At 52.9% G+C, this 18,963-nt stretch overlaps 6 protein-coding genes across 6 annotated transcripts; 3 read left to right on the top strand and 3 right to left on the bottom strand.

Annotated features, from left to right (window-relative positions):
• Positions 1 to 3,541: 3,541 nt before the first annotated feature.
• Positions 3,542 to 4,824, top strand: PHYSODRAFT_308431 (hypothetical protein; the record flags this gene model as incomplete). The annotated part of the gene is made up of 4 exons (XM_009515779.1): positions 3,542 to 3,643; positions 3,748 to 4,197; positions 4,257 to 4,466; positions 4,516 to 4,824. The coding sequence occupies 4 exons, from the start codon at positions 3,542 to 3,544 to the stop codon at positions 4,822 to 4,824; spliced, it is 1,071 nt and encodes a 356-aa protein (XP_009514074.1).
• Positions 4,825 to 5,493: 669 nt separating this feature from the next.
• PHYSODRAFT_255233 (hypothetical protein) lies at positions 5,494 to 7,045 on the top strand (the record flags this gene model as incomplete). The annotated part of the gene is made up of 3 exons (XM_009515778.1): positions 5,494 to 5,697; positions 5,817 to 6,385; positions 6,562 to 7,045. 3 exons carry the CDS (start codon positions 5,494 to 5,496, stop codon positions 7,043 to 7,045), a joined length of 1,257 nt encoding a protein of 418 aa, XP_009514073.1.
• A 326-nt stretch (positions 7,046 to 7,371) lies between these two features.
• On the bottom strand, positions 7,372 to 7,665 carry PHYSODRAFT_466977 (hypothetical protein; the record flags this gene model as incomplete). Its single annotated transcript, XM_009515777.1, has 1 exon — positions 7,372 to 7,665. A coding segment is annotated over one exon (294 nt), but the record flags the coding sequence as incomplete, so codon positions are not given.
• A 2,553-nt stretch (positions 7,666 to 10,218) lies between these two features.
• On the top strand, positions 10,219 to 11,664 carry PHYSODRAFT_308430 (hypothetical protein; the record flags this gene model as incomplete). Its single annotated transcript, XM_009515776.1, has 1 exon — positions 10,219 to 11,664. The coding sequence occupies one exon, from the start codon at positions 10,219 to 10,221 to the stop codon at positions 11,662 to 11,664; it is 1,446 nt and encodes a 481-aa protein (XP_009514071.1).
• A 91-nt stretch (positions 11,665 to 11,755) lies between these two features.
• On the bottom strand, positions 11,756 to 15,800 carry PHYSODRAFT_320687 (hypothetical protein; the record flags this gene model as incomplete). The annotated part of the gene is made up of 6 exons (XM_009515775.1): positions 11,756 to 12,625; positions 12,808 to 12,921; positions 13,018 to 13,559; positions 13,591 to 14,458; positions 14,517 to 14,692; positions 14,762 to 15,800. 6 exons carry the CDS (start codon positions 15,798 to 15,800, stop codon positions 11,756 to 11,758), a joined length of 3,609 nt encoding a protein of 1,202 aa, XP_009514070.1.
• A 292-nt stretch (positions 15,801 to 16,092) lies between these two features.
• PHYSODRAFT_255250 (hypothetical protein) lies at positions 16,093 to 17,529 on the bottom strand (the record flags this gene model as incomplete). Its single annotated transcript, XM_009515774.1, has 1 exon — positions 16,093 to 17,529. The coding sequence occupies one exon, from the start codon at positions 17,527 to 17,529 to the stop codon at positions 16,093 to 16,095; it is 1,437 nt and encodes a 478-aa protein (XP_009514069.1).
• Positions 17,530 to 18,963: the final 1,434 nt, after the last annotated feature.

The raw sequence follows: 18,963 nt of genomic DNA, 5'->3' as shown, positions 1-18,963 counted from the left end.
GCAACATGCGACCAATGGTTAGGCGTTCCGCACAGGAACGCCAATACTGCATTCACATCAATGGCTCGGGGTCCGACTGTGCCAGTCAGCCAGTTGATCTCAGGCTGTTGACGAGCGAGCCACGGAATGCCGAAGACACAGCCGAACGAGCCGCTCAGCTCGATCACCAAGAACTCATCGGAACTGCGGAGCCCGTCGAACTCGTACGCAAAGGTCGCCGAGCGCCGCGGCGTCCACCGCGGCTTCCCATCAGCGTACTTCACGATCACGTCGCCAGGCCCGTCGAGAATGTTCATGTCCGCTGGTAACACCGACAAGCTCTCGGCGCGAACGAAGTTGTTCGTCGCGCCCAAGTCCAGCAGCGCGCGAAGAGGGTGCGTCGCGCCGTCAACATGGAGGCTGAGCACAATCAGCCTCGTGTCACTGCCGGAGGTGGTGGCATCGAGTTGTGCATGAAGCACGGGAGGGCTAGGAGGTGGTTCTGCCACCAGAGAACCATCGATCCTTCCACGACCAGTAAGGCGCCCTGCCCCTATTGGTTGTCGCCGTTTTTTAGACCGACGACGTCGTTCACGACCGTGGCGTTCGCCTGCATCGGCGCCGGAGCGCGGCAAATAGCCGCGCGATGCCCATGTTTCCCACAGCGGTAGCAGCGCATCGGGTGGGGACTGTGCGTTGACGAGGCCGTTGGCGGCCTTGCTGATGCCACCTGCCGTCCACCGAACTGTTAAATCGCATCCACCTCCATTGGCTCCGGCTCGGGCACCGGAGCCCGAGAGACATCGAATTCCTGCGACGCCGTCACACGCGCTCATGTCGGAGATGTAGACGTGGATTTGGGTCGCCATGTCTACGGGATGCGTCGTGATGCACGACACAAGGTGTCGTGCGCGCTGGATGTACTCGAGCATGGACATGCGTCCTTGCTTTAACGCCAGGAAGGCGGAGCGTTGAACGCTTTCATCTTGGGGCGGCTCGAACGCGAGCCGCAATTCCGCCTTCATCGATGCCATGGTCGGGAAGCAGGAAGCGTCAGCCACGAGCTTGCCGAGCGCCCACTCCTTCGCCTTCCCCGCCAGTTTGGACAGGAGAAAGCTCGTGCGCGCGAGCTCGGTAGACAGCTGCCGAGCTTCGATCGCGATGTCCACCTCGCAGAACCAGCGGTTCAGGTGAAGGCGGTCCTCGCCTTCACCGCTGTACGTGGATACATCGAGCTTCACGATGTCGGAGTTGTTCTTGGTCTGCGTACTCGCTTACGGAGGTCAGCGAGTTCACGCGCCATGAACTCCTGGGCGGCCAGGCGTTGTTGCTCCTCGGTTCCCGCCGTCAGCAGTGTCTTGATCACAGCGTCAACAGACACTGCTGCGAGGCGGTGTAGCGCCTCCCACTCGATCGCTGACAGGTGAGGAAAGCTGGCGTGCTCCAGTGAAGTGGCAGTCGTCCGGGACGCGTCAGGCATCGACGTGTCGTTCATGTTCATCACGATCTTGGGCGTTGGACGGATTAGCGAAGTGCTACCAGGTGTAGCGAGCTAACTGCAGCCCGTTACGTGCTTACTCAAGCAGAGGAAGTAGTAGCAAACTGAACTCTGGTATTAAGTGCCGTGACAGTCTCGGCACTCGAGACCGTCCCAGCCATTAAACCTATAGTGGGCTCTGATTGGCCACCGCGCACACGCGGTGGGGTCTGTGTGACAGTGACCTGTCACACTCGTTTGAGCCATGATCGAGCAATATATTACTGGCGAGATGAAATGCACCACCAAAATTTTCATTTGTCCATAATTTCAAAAGTACTTAACGTATAAAGGCAAGAAGATCAGCAATGAAAACAGCATAACATGCAGAATGTAGGTGCACACGTGTTAGTATCCTACTTCTTAATTTTATCGGCATCATCCGGCGATTTCTGCTGCGGGAAAGACGTGCTTGTCTGATCTGCACACGACATTTTTTGCCATATTTCCTAAACGAAGATGATAAATCGAGAAAGCTAAACGTCAGGGTGAAGCTCGGCTTCTGGTTCATCAAACAAACGTAGTTTCATGAGCGCCAACCGCGTAGGAAGTGTTACAGGCGCTGTTGATCTCGCCGGTTGTGGTGGCGTCGTCAAGCAATAATGTGCATAAAACGTGTTACAGAAAATTTGCAATAATGTAGTACTAAAGTTTGTAAAAGAGCAATCATATGGTACCATATGGCTCAGACATAGCCTCGATATTTTCGAGAAACCGGCGGACAGTCAATTTTCATTTAGGTATATCTCATTCATTCGCTGCGACTACAAGTCCAAACGTAGTTTACTTAAAAGAGGAAGTCCAGAGCTTTCCAACAAAAGAAGCTCACATCTATCTGATTATTTGATGCTGAGATACGCTCCGTCAAAGTTTGGTGGTGCATTTCATCTCGCCAGTATAATAGCTCGGATTGCGGAGCTCGTTCGCCGTCTAGCTGCATATTGGTTTTGTTGAGCACTAAACCATCACTTCGCTAGATGACGACATGGTTCGCCCCGGGTTCGACGCTGGTGGATGATATTGGCCTCGCCCATACACGAAATCCTAAAAAAGGGTACGATCAATGGCACTAAATTGCATTTCTTTCGCTAATATTGTTTTTTAAACTGTAAACAGCTATGGCCCCGTTCAGCACGGAATCGTTTCACTTACAACAGGGATTTTTCTTGGGGGACATGTTGCAACTCGTGGAGAATCAACAATTGACATTGTAAAGATTCTTCAGCGATCGTTGTGCGGAGCCTCAACCGAAAGTCAGATCCGGCTTCCTGGGATTTTTCATGCGCTGGATAAATTATCACATTCACAGTATTGGTGGGAAAGTCGTCGGTACACACAAGCGCACTGCTAAATTCCCTTTCACGTATGGTAAATCTGGGAACCGAGCGCACAAAGTCATTGAAGAAAGTGGTGAAAAGTCAGCATACTGGGCAACGCAAAAATTGCCCGGAAGTAGTCGCTCAAGTTCTTTGTCGGTGCATTCGTATGCATTGGGATATCGATCTGGGCTGGGGGCGTAGTACTATGTTGCACGACGGAGCGCATGTTTGGGACTGGAACGTGGCCATATGTTTGCCTTAGCAAGGATACGGTCAGTGCTGTCCCGACGGATACTCTCTTTTCAGATTTTGAAAACGGAGTATGCCTTCTAACCGAGCGACAACGTACTCCGAAAGTTCCGGATAAATGGGATCTGTCGTTTGTCGGACATTTCGTCATATTGCTAACGCTACACCGGATCCCAGTATTGCTCGAGATCCTGTCACTGACCCTGATGTTGAAGCATCAGCAATGTTGCTGTCTCTTCGTACGAGTAGGCAACAACCTTCGGAGCGCCCTGCAAGTATTTCGAGCACCGAATTGCAGAGCAAGTCACTGTAGGAGCTAAAAGCTCTATGCAACGAACGTGGTCTTCCCGTTTCGGGTACCAAAACGATTTTGAAATACCGTCTTCAAAATTATGGCAGAACGGGCAATTCGACGGAGAGAATTTCGTTAAGTGGTGAGATTTTGGCAGCGTGGTTCATGAAGCCAGCTTCGTCGACGGCTATGAAGATAGGAACGCACAATGAGACGAAAATCGCAGCACATGTCAAATCGTTCCTACTGACCCATGCATCGATTCAAGTCGAAGCTATGAAATCGTACGGACTCCTTTGCTCGTAAGTATTTATTTTCATGCATCATACGGAGATATTATTTGTGGTACTAATAAGGTAATTATGTTGTAGACTGGTATGGTGTTTGCTGCCTTCTCACCTGATCATATTGCCGTCATGCTTTCTGCTGTGCGTGGACAGTTTTACACAGTCTTGGAATACAAAACCAGGGTGGTGGACGATACTCAGCAGTGTGAACAGTCATTAGCTGACACTTATGGGGCACTTGCATCGGTTCAGCTGGTTACGAATGCGTTTGACCGCACGTTCAAGGATATAGTTCCGGAAGGAAGCCACTGGTGCCGAATACTTCACAATGTCGTCTGCGGTGGTGTTCGCGACGGGTTTCTTGTGTACGCTACACCTACACGAATTATCCGGATCGTTCACGTGTATGTCGGGGATCCTGTCGCTGTTACGTACCGAGCAGCGCTACATTTCATTTGCGAGGCGTACATGAAGTGGGTTTACGACGACACTCTCGTGACACCTTACTTTTCGCTGACAGACTTAGGCCACTGTGTCGAATCTCATACACTTGCGCAGAATATTGCTATGTGGTGAGCTTGGGGATAATCGAGAGTAGAGGACGGCCACTTCCACCAGCAAAGCACATCATTCCTTCACTCATCGCACTTTGGAATCGAGTGAAGGGAGGAATTGACGTTTACTCTCGGTACCTCAAAAACGTTAAATCGAGACACACGGCCCTGGCTCCGACGGGGGCAATTTTTCTGCGTATTCTGATGACACTGATTTACAATGCCCACCAGTCCCACCAGCTCTTTCAGGTAATGAATTATCTGACGGCTGGATTTAGTACTCATACTAATTGTTTAGGTCTGTACTCAGCCTCACCCATTTTTGAACGACAATGTGCGCTGCACTTCATACACATCGTACCAGAATTTCAAGCAAAATCTGCCGGCTTTTGCATACTTCTGCCGTGATGCCGCTAAATGTCTGAGTGCAAGATCGCCACCTGCGCCAGCTCCAAGCACGACCGGCACTCAAGAAAATACTCAAGAAATTGCTAGCAGCGCCAATATGAATGGGTACGGCATCCGGTACAAGAAGCGAGCCCACTTCAACTCAGATCAGAACTCATACATCGCCGACTCCCCAAACGAATTCAGCACGAGCTTGTAAGTGCCATACGTGCAAACTCACACGTCAATGCGTACTTGTTGTTACTAATGTGGGAGTTCAATTGGTGTGTAGGTTCAAATCGAGAACGACGCTCAACAGTGTTGTGTGCTGTGCTGCTCGTTGAACCATGACGTTGAAAATGCTGGTCAAAGCCGAAAAGGCTTTAAAACGAGTTCAAGTGCAACAAATGCTCAGTAGCACTCAGTCGTGCACCTCGATGGAACGGGGCTGAGTCTTGTTTCACCAAGTTTCACAATTTGAAGGAGCTACCAGACCCGTATCTACTACATGAGCAGTTGCGTAAAACACGCACAAACGACAATCGTTCTCCACTTCCATCACGAAAACGGTCGCGGTCGTCGCTTGAAATGCCAAATCGGCGCTCATCCAGTGTTCGTCTGCAACTCCAGGAGCAGGGCACCCGAAACAATAACACTCATAAAAATACATTCAAATACTTTAATTCAATGATAATTTTAGACCCTCAATTATTTTTGAATTGCTCCGATGGAGTTCGCTGCAGCCACCAGTGTCCGCCGAAGAGTCCACCACCAACCACTCGCCGATCTGGCACCACTTCACCGCACCACTCGCAGCGGAGGCTCCTTCAGAATCAAATTTGCTTTCTTCACCCCTCACCGCCCAAGCCCCTCGCCCCACGTGTCCACCATGGCCCTCACGAGCAGCCAAATCTGCTCCATGCTTTTCACTGATGTCGGCAACGTCTTCTACAAGTGTACATCCTGCGACAAGCAGTACAAGAAGGACAATGGCTACACGAACCTGCTGAACCACCTGCGGCGCAACCACGACAACTACGAGCAAGAGGCCCAGGAGGCGACACGCCGCCAGAACCCGCTGCGCCTACGCCTCGTCAGCACACGGACCAGGGGGGCTATACCGCTGGCTGGAGTGGGTCGTCTGCGACCGCCTCCCGATTGCGTTCGTAGAGCAGCGGCTCACGCGCTTCAACGCCTCCCTCTCTCTCGAAGTACATCGTGCTGATTTTCGAGCTGCTAGAGATGCGCGTCGCTCGCGAGCTCCCTGCATCGTTCGGCCCCGTTCTGGACGGGTGGACCAGTGGTGGTCGTCACTACATCGTGATATTCGCGGTATTCGGCAGCGACAGTACCGGTATTACCGGTGGTGGCGCTGACACCGAGTACTATGACGATCTCGAGTGCTCATCGCGCCGCTTCCTGCTGTTAACATTCGCTCCAGTAGAGGTCGAGGAAGACATGGGTGCGCAGAGTCAGTACAACCTGATCGCTGGCACGCTGTCTCGCTATAACAAGCCCTGGAGCGCGGTGAAGTTCACGGTGGGAGACAACTGCTCTGTGAACCAATGTATCGGCCGGAAGAAAGGAGTTATCCCCTTCATTGGATGTGCTAGCCACAGATTCAATTTGGCGGTGAAGGACTTCCTCAAGACTGAGGACGAGCTCATTGCGAAGGTGCACACGCTGATGACCAAGCTCCGGACGATCAAGGGCCGCGCTCTGCTTCGCCGCATCTCCCATCTGTCGCCTCTGTTGAGGAACGACACCAGGTGGTCGAGCACGTACGAGATGATGGCAGCTATGTGAAGCTCCAGCCTGTCATAATCAAGCTGGGCCATGACCTACTGGTCAAGTTCGAAGTACAGCCGCTTTTGCTGCGGCGCGCCGAGCACGAGCGAGTCAAGGCGTTGTAGAAGGACCTGGAGAAGTTCGAGGGAGTCACGAAAGAGCTACAGAGGTCTACGCTAGCTTTGTCTGCTGTGCGCCGTCTTTTTGACCAGGTCGTGAAGGAGTACCCTGCACTCAAGTCACGACTGGCCGCAACGGCTCCGATCGTCAACAACCCGCATTTAGACCTCGGCCTCGTCAAGCTTCAGCGCGAAGAGGCGTTGACGGCCGCGGAACAGTCGGCGTGTGCCGAGTTTAGATCGACGGCCCTTGAAAGGGCACCAGCGCGGGAGGACGGCAACAGTTCTATCGTCAAGGCGGCGTTCAAGAAAAGGAAGGCACCGAGGCACTCGCAATACGTGGACGTCGCCTACGTGCCGCCGACGTCCAACGAATGCGAACACTTTTTTTCGGCGGCGAAGCCGGTGCTCACAGACGTGCGGAAGAGTCTCTCCCCCACCATGCTCGAGATGTTGATGTGTCTGCAGTACAACCGCGACTTGTGGGACGTCAACACGGTGGAGCAGGTTCGTGCACGAATTGGCAGCAATTAATGGCAATAATGCAATGATTAATTTTTGCCCGCAGTTTAAAAGTATTAATCTAAGTATTGCATTCTCGGGTGCCCGGTCCAGGAGCGTCGACGCTCCTTACGCACGCGCGAGCGCAACTCAAACGGAGCTGGTCAAATTTGTCCTTAAAAATAGGATCAAAATTTGTCCTTGGATTAAGGACAAAACGACGACAGCTGTGTTTGAATTGAGGTACATTGTTGTCACTTAGTTCTTCCTAACGACTACAACGACCGGTCCCGCAGATGCTAACCCGTCATCTGCAGGTTGGGGCTCCTACTTTGCGTATCGCCTCTGTCGCGTCTTCCTTACTCGGCGTCCGCGTCAGGCTCTTCAGCCCCTCCAGTGAAATATGCATCCCGCCATTGCCTGAGGTCACCGTCTAACAAGCGAGTGACTTCTGCCCAGCGGGGGGCCCGGGTTGGTTGGTCCGAGCAAAATACCTGACGACTCTTGCGATCGTCCATGGCGATATTTGCCAACATGTCAGCGGCCTTGTTGAAGGCTCTCAAATGGTGGTTCCACAAGCACACATGGACCCGATCTGCTATCCCTCTGCATTGCGCGTAAATGCTCCGTAAATGTGGCGCTCTGGGCGGACGAAAACGACGACAGCTACCTAGGTAGGTCTCGTGGACTCTTGAGATTAGCTGCTCTTTACGATTCAATTTCTAATGAAGATCGGTTCTCCATTCTCTTTCCAGGTTAAATGATGTGTTTTCTCTCCCTGGTAACAAGGATTTCATTTTTGGATCTTTGATGCGGTCAAGCGGAGCACTTACGATTTGGTCCTATTTTTTGTCCTTAACTTGGGCCCTGTTGGGGTTAATGACTATGCTGTTTGATAGCATTTTTGATATGCCGGGTCTTTTGCGTGGCCCGGGTCACAGCCAAACGTTTCAGATGTGCATTAAAGTCGCTTCAGTTTGAGTCTTGTCACAACTTTTAAGTTGTAAAAAAATCCGCTTTAACGGGATACCTTGATTTCAACTACATGTACGCCCGGTAATTGGCATCTATACTTGCGACCGGACTGGACCAGCTTCGCAGTCGATAGAATCTGCCGACACATTCCGTGGGTATGCATCGTTCTTGCATTTGTACTTTAGCCCAACAATAGCAGCATATGACAACGCAGAAGGTCAATTTCATTGATTTCTGTGAAGGACTAAGGGTGCACATTTTAAACTAGTCACTTTTTTCATTTTAAACTAGTCACTTTCGACAATAACATTTCGAGTTGTTACATTTTCATTCTCGGCTAGTTACTACACTACGCGACATAATCTTTCGGACACTCACATTTTTGTCCATATCTCAGCTTCTAGAAAGAGTTAGAGCTCGCTATTTAGATATGCTGTACCTATCAGATCAATCTATAGCTGGCATGTGACGCGGACCTAGATGTCTGAGCGCGTAGATAGGCTAGTGTACAACTGACACGATTCCGGACCGCGACAAAGTTTTCGGACAATTTTTATCTTGATTAAAGTATGTCCTGCAGTGATGGGTACATCAAATCAGCCAATCAGCGTCCTATGTCGGCGCTAATGCACACATTCGCGTCTAGTTTACACCAACATGTATCAAAATAGAGCCTACTTTTCGTTAGAAGAGGTTAGATAGACTAGAGAAGTTGTCTAGTGGCTGCTTTGGCCGCACCAATCATTCTTATACATACTTTAATCAAGATAAAAATTGTCCGAAAACTTTGTCGCGGTTCGGAATCGTGTCAGTTGTATACCAGCCTTCAGAAATCTAGGTCCGCGTCACATGCCAGCTATAGATTAATCTGATAGGTACAACATATCTAAATAGCGAGCTCTAACTCTTTCTAGAAGCTGAGATATGGACAAAAATGTGAGTGTCCGAAAGATTATGTCGCGCAGTGTAGTGACTACTCGAGAAGCAAAAAGCAACTAGTCCAAAATGCAAACGAAGCATAAAATTAGTTATCGACTGGGTTCATTCTCGACTAGCTATTTGTGACTAACCGAATCGCAAAAAGTAACTACTGCAAAATGCTAGCTTTCAAAAATTAATTATGAACATTCTACTCCAGCGTTTGCCTGGGTTTAAGCCCGCGTGCTACGCAGACGGATCCTAAACCACAGGTAGCGGTCTACGTTAGGTTTTGCCTGGGTTTATGAGGTTTTGCCTGGGTTTACGCCCGCGCGCGCTACGCACGCGGCTCATAAACCGCAGGTGGCGTTCCTGCTTGGTATAAACCTCCAAGTAACTATTTGAAAATGAATACCCAAGGACTAAAGGAAGCTTTAAAATAACGTTTCCTTCATTCCCGACGGAGATTTTTGTTGTACGGTGCCGTTGCTACCATCGTCGCCGTGTTCTCCTAACTAAAAGACGCAATATATCTGGGCAAACGCTTGGTCAGTGTTGGACCAGTCACCAGCTTCAAGACGTGCTCCTCAACTGGGTTCAGTTTCCACGAACGCGTTGGAAGATGCCAAGAAGATTTCATCTCGCACGCCCTGGATTCCAAAGATGTGAAGCTACCCTCTTCTCTTCTTGGATCTAACAGTCCCCACTTGTTGCGGTTTAGTGGTTCGCTACAAGCGTTCAGTGAAGACGTGCCGCTGCTAGCTGAACGCGGCCACCTCATTCTGTGCACGAGGTGGCTAAGTCATTTCCACAGTTTCGTGTTCGTGCGTCTTGTGGGGATCTCCGACCGCGAGTGCTGAGGGCTGTTCCGGCCAGAAGCTCAGCGCTAACTATATCGCCTGTCCCTTAATGGGGCCTGGGCGCTGAACTGATTGCAGTCAAACGGCGGGGGGACTGTCGCCGCTCACTATCCCGTTGAAACGACGGGCAAGGGGGGGGGGGGGGGGCAGACCACAGCAAAAAGGAACGTTGGTGTGCCGATCGTCAAGCGCCTCCGTTTCATGGTCGCCTTTGGCGATAGTTTATTGAGAACGCAGACGGATTCTCTTTCCCATGCGTTTCCGTTCCTCACTCCCCCACACCGTAGGGGGTGGAAGACACCGCACACACCTGGTACTGGCCCCAATCCAATACCGCTTCCCATTCGGCAGACCGTCGGCTTTCTTCGTTTTTCTCTCGCTCACTACTCAACTCGACTCGTCGCCCCAAGCACCCTCCTCCTCCTTCGACCTCACCCTTGACGTGTTGCCCTCATGCTGGACAATACCCCCAAGGAGCTCGAAGCTGGCAACTATGACACCCAGGCCTCGCCGACTTGCAAAGGCGAGCGCAAGTCGACTGCCGGCGCCTCGATCCCGCACCTGCTCATGATCTCCATGCCTCGGATGGCGGTCCGAATGGCCTGGACAGCGCAGTGGTCCGCTCTCGGCCCGTACCTTGGCACTATGATGCCCAAGTACGCGGTTCAACTCGCGCAGATCATTGGCCCCGTAACGGGCATCCTCGTCGCACCGACAGTCGGAGCGTTCAGTGACCAGAGCACCAACAAGTGGGGCCGTCGTCGGCCGTTCCTGCTGTACGGCGCTATCACGAGTGCGATCTGCTGGACGGCCATGGGCTACACCCGCCAGATTGGCGACGCGCTGGGCGACTACGGCACCGGCAAAAAGGGCGAGCTGACCGACAGGACGTGGACGGTCTTCTTTACCATCTTCTTCTACGTGTGGATGGACATTACGGTCAACGTGGTGCAGACCCCGTTGAACCTCTTGATCTCGGACTTTGCCGGCGACCGACAAACGCTCGGAGCTGCTTTGGGCCAAGGATGGTCCGCTTTGGGCGCTGTGATGGTCTCCAGCTACATCTACGCGTTCGGAGCGGCGCATCTAACGCTGCGCTGGTTCCTCTTCATGCTGTCGGCTGTCATGGTTGTTAGCGTCTCGGTCTCGTGCTTCTTCAGTCAAGAGGACAAGCCGCGCGAGAAACTTCTTGAGCAGCAACAGGATGATTCCTGGCGGGCTCTTGTCAAGAAGGCCTTCGAGTCCATCTACACGGGCTTCAAGACGCTGCCTGGAGAGCTGTTCAAGTACTGCGTCGTCTTCTTCTGCGTCATGTACGGCTACACGGCGTACAACGGCAACAAAGGGCAGTTCTTCGGCATCGAAGTGTATGATGGAAACCCAAAAGGTGCCAACATTTGTGCCCCCGACTGCACTGCGGCTCAGGACGCGTACAACCGCGGCGTTCGTGTTGCTGGCGGATACACAGACCTCATCTTCAGCATCCTGGGCTACGTCTACTCGTGGGCGTTGCCGTGGCTGGTCAAGCGATTTGGCGCCAAGTGGGTGCTTTCGGTCTCTCTCGTGCCTCTGTCGCTGCTCATGATCATGGCCTACTCGACGAACGTGGAGGTCAACGTGGCCATTGTCATCTCTAGTGCCATCAGCCTCACCACGATCATGGCTCTAAATGTGCCGGTGATTGTCCACGTCATTGGGAGCAACGCGGACATCGGCGTGTACGTGGGAGTGTTCAACACGGCGAATTGCCTCGGCCAGCTACTCAACTTTTCCATTGGCGCGGGCATTGTCGGGACCTCCATGGGCTACAAGCTGCCCGTCTTCCTGGGAGGAGTCATGAGCTTCGTCGGCATGATCGTCACCATTCTCTTCTTCAAGGTCAAAATGTATTCCCTGTAATTAGCAGAGTTGTGGTAGGTTAGCGTAGCTGCGATCCATGTACTCCGTAATGCACTATTCTCAGTAAATGTGATAGGTTTTCGACGCTTGTTTATTGTCGCTGTGAGCTTTCCCGAGTACATTCGTCAAGTTTTGCGTAGAGCAGGTCAAGCACGGCGGCGTGGAAAAGGCGGTACTTCTTGAGCAAATTCCGCTTTCGCAACCAATTTTCAAGATCCTGTCGACTCATAGGCTCTTGGTTGCAGATAGCTGTGGACTCGGTAGGATCGAAGTCCTGAGGATCCAGGTATTTCATGTCCGAGTTGCACGCATAGACGTCGTCCCAGAACACGTACCAACACGTAGTGCGCGGGTCTCGGAATACCCACTTCTGTTGGCGGTACAACGCTTCCAGTTCTTCAGTGTGTGTCTCTGGTAAGCTTCTCAGCAACGGGTTGGACTCGCGCTCGCGTAGATACCGCTCAAGCTCACGTCGGGGAAGGCGCGCGTTGTTGTACACGTAAAACCAGAACCCATCGCTTAGAGCCGCACTTTGGTTGACATGAATTTCGGCAAGATTGTGACGGTAGTGTTGGTGTTGCTGGCGTAGCTTGGCCAGACCAGGTTCCCACAGCGTTCGTGTGCTCTCGAAGATCTCGTGCAACTTCGCGCTTTCTTCCATTGACGGCTTGAGGCCGATGTGATCAGACCTCATTACCGCCTTGCGAGGACCACTAACCGGGAATTCATGCACGATATCCTCGTATTCTTCATATCCAGCGAGTAAAACCACACCTTCTCCGTCAGCGTACTCCATCGTCACGTTGAAACCATCCGCCATGACCCGTTTAATACTCGTAGTTTGAGCAGAAGCGCCCAGCTCCTCCATCTCTGCGAGTTTTAGTACCTGATTCTTGACGCGCTGTACGTTTTTGTTCTGGATGATCCCTAAAACGTGTTGTTTAGTCTTGACCACCCACTTCTGCGCGCAAAAGTTCGCGACCCACTGCTTAGTGCTTACCACGGGATGACTGGTTACCACGCGCAGCCATATCCCGGATTGATCGCTGCTTGTGTGCACCCGAATGACTCCTTTTGTGTACTTGCACTCGAATTGTAGTATCCCGGGATCGAGAACACAGGTCTGTAGACAAATTTCCACACCTTCTTCCACCCTCGGAACTTGAACCAAACGAACACCTTCTCGGTACGCGAGAACGGGAAGTTCACCTCCGTTGCTGTGTCACTCAGTACCCGCAATTTCTGCCGTAGCTCCCGCTTAGCCAATATTTCAGGCGTAAAGTTGATGGAGAGAAGTTTAGCGAGGTTCGTATGACTCTCCGAAGTAGAATTTTCATCGCATATATGTCTTACAACAGCTTCATTATCTGCATCATCATACACTACGACGCAGTGGAAGGGATACGGCACGACGTACATCTTGCCGAAGCACGAGACCGAGTCGATGTGGCCGTCTCGCGCTCCGAGAGGATTGTTCCAGAAGACGTCGACGCCCTCAAGCGCCACACGAGCCAGACGACGGAGCTGCGCTGTGTACTTGTCCTCTTCTCCAATACAGTGAGTCTTTATACGCTCCAATCCAGATGCAATGACGGCGTCTTCCAGCTGTGCAAGTCGTTCGGTGCTTCTGACGTCTCCGGCTTCGTCCGACAGTTGAATCTGGTCTTGATCCTCAGCAATGTTCTCGTGTCGTGTAGCCATCTCAAGGAGAAGCGCACGCCAAAACGCCTGCCACACGCGGTGCTTCGCCTCGTTCTCCACATTCCACCGCATGACCACGTCCTTCGCTCGTGCGTCCACTACTCCGCAGGAAGTATCGCTGAACGAAAGCCGACCTAGCACTTGTTTAACTCGAACCCGGAACGACTCATCCCCCAGCAGCCCCATCAGCGTCGCTAGTACCATGACAAGTAAGTTCGTACCAACCATGCACAGCCACGACGAAGCCCATGAAGCGAAGCGCGCGGTCGGGGTTCCAGATCCAGTTGTTGTTCTTCGCGTAGTCCACCGCCGTCGCCCCGATCGCAGTCATCAGCGCTGTGAACTTGGACAGCAGCTCCATCTTGTCGTCGAACGCGCTGATGAAGGGCTGGCTGTACTGGGAAAGTATCACAACCCCGAAGTAAAACCCACTGATCAATGTGCCACCGACCTCCACAGACTGTCCAGCGGACACGACGATCATAGCGATCAAGATTTTAGCCACCATTTGCGTCACCTTGTACGTGCTCCAGTTGCGCTCAAAGCCTGCATAGAGCGATCGGTATGGGCAATCGAGCTGGTTCGGGTCGTTAGATATGAGCTTGGTGTAGATTTTATCGTCGAATTTGACGGGATCCCCGTCCAAATTGTACGCGACGTCCTCGTTCTCGATCGACCCCGTGGGTCGGTTCTTCCGGATCGACCAGATCAACAAGAGGGGCAGGGATAACGAGAAGGTTAGGAGGATCAGCACAGCTTCGAACGGGAACAAGAACCACCAAGGACCGTCGCGGAATTGCTGCATGAACTTGTTCAGCTTGACCCCTTCTCCATCGCTGCCCTTGTTGGTCACAGCCAGCACCTTGTAGGCGAGTTGAGTGAGCGGGAGGTAGATTGTGAGGCAGTAGGTGAGGAACAGCGTCGCTAACTTGGCTGCTCGAGGGTTCTGCGTCGCCAGCATCGACCAAGTGGTGGCTTCGTGGCCGTGGCGAACTTTGTCTGCGGTACGGGGCATTGTCCACCAGTATCTGACCACCACCATGATGAAGAGTCCGTGCACCAGCAATATCCCTCCCAGGAAGAAGCCCGTGCCCTACCATCTCCACTATGTCGCAGAGGTAGTGCAAAAGCTCCGACGCGTCCAGCGCCACGATGTTGTAGATATTCCTCAGCCATTTCAGAGTCGCTAGAATCCAACTCGACGGACGAAAGCGGTGGATAAACTCGAAGACTGGACCGTACATTCCCGAGAAGAACAAACCCGTGATCTGAAAGAAGTCGCGCATGATCTCGATACGCAACAGAGGTGGGAGGTAGGCCAGTACGGCTGTGGCACAGCCACCCGCGAGAATGTTGCGGCGGTCACGCAGTGCTTACAACGCAGCGTCCACTTTACGTCGATCCGTTCTCATCCGCTTTTGCACCGCTCCCAACGCTTTATCAGCAAGTTTTTGCACTGAAGCCTTGGCATTAGACGCGTCAAAGATGGCATTGTCATCTCCGCTGTCGTCGTCTTCATCACCAGCACTACCTTCTTTTTGCTTGTCTTTTCCATTTACCACAAGCAGGGGAGCCGCCAGAGCTGCGTTCGCCTGTGAAGGGAGGTAGGATTCAACGTGGGGAGATAGTTGCTGGGTTGTGGGTGCAGGAACTTGAAAGTTTATGGAATTGTGGACTAATTCCCACAGAGCCAACATTTCCGGTAGCGTTGCAAACTCCGCGGTGGCAAGAGTACACTCCATTACCGCAGCTCGTAGCGTCGATGGCTGCGCGTTGGATGCCGCGTACTTGTGATAACTGGTGGGAGGGTTCGAGCAAAACTCCAGAGCTCGCGACTCGTGTAGTTCCTTGAGAGTGCTGAAGTTCAGTAATTGCCCCAAAGTCGCCATTGTATCGACGCCAGTGTAGCACTGACGAGAGAGTCGAGGCACGGGATCTCCTTGGAGAACACTTGGCAATTGTTGAAGCTCTTCCAGTACGTGATCATCAAGCGCCTCGCCGGTATCAGCGTGTCTAGCGATTGCTTCCTGGCATTCGGCGGTCATTGTTGTCTTGGGTAGCAAGCTCAAAACATCGCGTGGCGCCTGACCGACTCGTTGACGCAGCTCGACAAGTGCTTGCGGTTCGTCGGTGTTTTCCGCACCAGATATCCCAAGTCTCACCTTGCCGATGGGTGGGAGACTCGGACGCACGAGAACGTTGCTCTTCCTTGCCGCCTTAGCTGGATCGGGTCCGTCAATGTCGATCCGAAAGCTATCAGAGCGATGCTGCTCCTCGTGGACCACAGCCTCCGTCTCGTGGACTGAGAACTCGATGTCGTTCATGCTGATCTCGTCGTCGTCGTCGTCATCGTCGCTGAGGTTGGACGGAACATCGCAGCTGATGTCGGCCATGCCGCCGTCTGTGTCGATACTTGGTCGGATCGACAACAGCATTCGGGATGCGGCGTCAAACACACTTCGCCAGGATGGGCGGGGGCTCTGAGAGCTCGAGTCCTGGACCGGCAAAGCTATCGGACCGCGTAAGTGTACTAACGATAACCCGGCGAATCCTCTTTGTGAGGAATTAACACGAGCAGTCCCCGTCCGTTTCTCGAGCTAAACAGCCACCAGCAATCCAAAAACTAGCTTAGTCCACATATCTTACCTGCGGCAATGACAAGAATACTACGTGATACAACAGTATTTAATAATGAAAGATCAGCAGCAAGCACCGCTGCGATGCGTTTTACATGGAGTACATCTTCATCTTGAAGAAGAGCAGGGCGGTGATGAAGCCGAGAGCACTCATGACACCGCCGAGGAAGACCGGCAGCTTGTAGCCCAGAGAGGTCTCCACCAAGCCCGACCCAATAGCAAAGTTCAGTAGCTGGCCGAAGCAGTTGGCCGAGTTGAGCGCGCCCACGTAGATGCCGATCTCTTCATCCTCACCGAAAACGTGGATAATAACCGGCACGATGAGCGCGAACCAGACCGACTGCGTGATGCTGGTGATGGCCACGACGAACACGTTGAAGGTGACGCTGCTGGTCCACGCCATGACCATGAGGAACATCTGCGGGATCGTGGAGAGGGTCAAGACCCACTTGACCCCGAACTGGTGCACCAGGTAGGGCAGCGTCCACGAGTAAATGTACCCCACGACGTTAAACAGCAGGTCGGCGCGTCCACCGGCGATACTGACGCCGTCATTGTACGCGTCCTGAGCGGGGGTGCACGGGTTACAAGTATCCGCGTTCTCCGCCGAGCCGTCGTACACTTCAAGGCCGAAGAACTGACCCTTGTTGCCGTTGTAAGCCGTGTAGCCATACTGCACGAAGAAGAAGCACACGCCGTAGGTGGCTAGCACTCCGGGCAGTGTGCGGATGCCGTGGTAAACGGAGGCGAAGGCGTGGCTGATGCGCTTCCAAGTTGAAACAGCGTCCACCTTGCTGGGGTCCAGCGGGGTCTCCTTGGCGAACACCACAGCCACAGTGATGCAGATGAACATGGTACCGGACAGCATCCACATGAACTCGTGCAGCGTCTTGTGGGCGGCACCGAAGAACTCGATGTAGCCGGCCACCAGGATGGAGCCGAGTGTGGACCAGGCCTGACCCAGAGCGGCACCCGTGGTCTGCCGGTCACCGGCAAAGTCGGCCACGAGCAGCATGGCCGGCGTCTGCACGACGTTGACGGTGATGTCCATCCAGAGGTAGAAGAAGACGGTGAAGATGGACGTCCACGTTCTGTCGGTCTCCTGGCCGTCGGTGCCGTCTCCGTGGTCGCCCATAGCTTCGCCCATGTCCCGGGTGTAGCTCATGGCGATCCAGCAGATGATGCTAAGGATGCCGGCGACGATGAGGAACGGCCGGCGACGACCCATTTTGGCGGTGCTGCGGTCGCTGAGCACGCCGACACTGGGGCCGACCAGCACGCCGACAATGGGCCCGATGAACTGCGTCACCTGCACTGCGAAGTTGGGCAGCATCGTGGACAGGTACGGGCCCAGCGCGGCCCATTGGGCCGACCAGGCCATGTTGATGGCCATGCGGGGCATGGAGACTGCAAGCAGCAGCCAGATCGGCGGATGCGACAGCGGAGTCTGTGCGTCGCCTCCTCCGTCTTTCATGGCTCCGGGCTTGGGAGAGTTCTGCAGGTCGTAGCCCTTCTCGACGTCGGCCATCTTTGGGGAGAATGGATAGAACCTTGAGACTCGTGGAGTTGAGTGAGCAAATTGGAGAATGACAGGCTTGAACTGAACGTGGCGGTGCAGTGATGCGGTGCCTGTGGTGCCGGTTGTTGTTTATTCTGCGCCCGCAAAACAGCCAGCGCTGCAACCCCACAAAGTGCAAAGCCCCATGCTGGTGCTACATGTAATGCCTGAGCAGATGGAAAGCCAGCCAACCCGGAAGTTCCGGTGGAAGGAATTGACCCAAGTGGAACGGCGGCATGGGGTGGAGTGGATGACCAACCTCTCTACAGTCTCTCGTAGCTACAGAGCGTATAACTCGGAACTCGGGGTTTGTACTGTAGACGAAGAGGGCACGTTGCAGCCTTCCTCCGTCCTCAAAGCATGTCAACACATTTGGCGTGAGGCTGCCTCAAATCGACCGAGGTACACTTGTACCTAATGCGTGGAGGCGGGGCGCTCGCGTTGAACTTGCAGCCCCATGATGATGAACCTGCACGCTGTCCGGCCGGGATGTAATCCCAGCCGATTTGACCACCTCATCCTCTGCCCCCGTTCAGTGAACGGTGTGGCGGCGCTGTGGATAACGAGCGTCAACCCAACACGTAGGGCTCACAACACTCACAACGCCTTGTCAAGGCGGAACCTCTACCAACCCGAAATTCCAGGACCAAAACGCATTATTATCACTGTGCTGGTTACTGTGGTTAGCCCGTACGCACGATCACGTGTATCATCTGATTCGTCCCGATTGAAGTTGACGGGAAGCGAGATTAAAACGCAAACGCGGTGCAGCATGGATTCATTCCCTTGTGGCTGGCGTGAAAATCCCAGTGCGAAATGTACATGTAGAGTTCTGTTCACTCGAGTCCTCTCGTGCGGGCAACGTCGGCAAGACATTCCCGCCAGCTCGTGCCTATAAGATCACGACAGGGTCATGCTTTTGATAAACTTTGCTAGGCTAAGTTGGGTGAAGCTTTTCATTAAGGAAAATGAGGCCGTTCATATAAACGAGCAACCCTCAGAATGCCCAGTGTCACATGGGCATTCGAAGTGATTTGATTGTAAATCGACGGCAGTCTGCGGTATATGAACAGGGCTGAGGAACGCCAAATCGGAGTAGCATCCTATTTATATATAACAAAACAAGGGCTCGGCCGCTTAACAAGCACCCAAATCGATCGATTTGCAAAAAAAATAGGACATAGTGTTCGGTTTTCACAAAGAGTTCTGTTGACTATTTTACGTGATATTCCATCCATAACGTGGTTTACCAATTCATGACCCGCCAGCAGCACCTCATGCGAAATCGTCGATGACGACACCAATATTAGAGCAGCGATGCTACAACGCTAGCATTTATACAAGCAGTCGGTACGCTTAATTTTGAGGGTCCTCGCACCAATTTATGAGCAAATATAAGCAAGC

This window comes from Phytophthora sojae, assembly GCF_000149755.1.
Source record: "Phytophthora sojae unplaced genomic scaffold PHYSOscaffold_1, whole genome shotgun sequence".
Classification (NCBI taxonomy): Eukaryota; Oomycota; class Peronosporomycetes; order Peronosporales; family Peronosporaceae; genus Phytophthora; species Phytophthora sojae.
The sequence above is the reverse complement of the archived record's forward strand: the minus strand, read 5'-3'. Positions and strand labels throughout refer to the sequence as shown.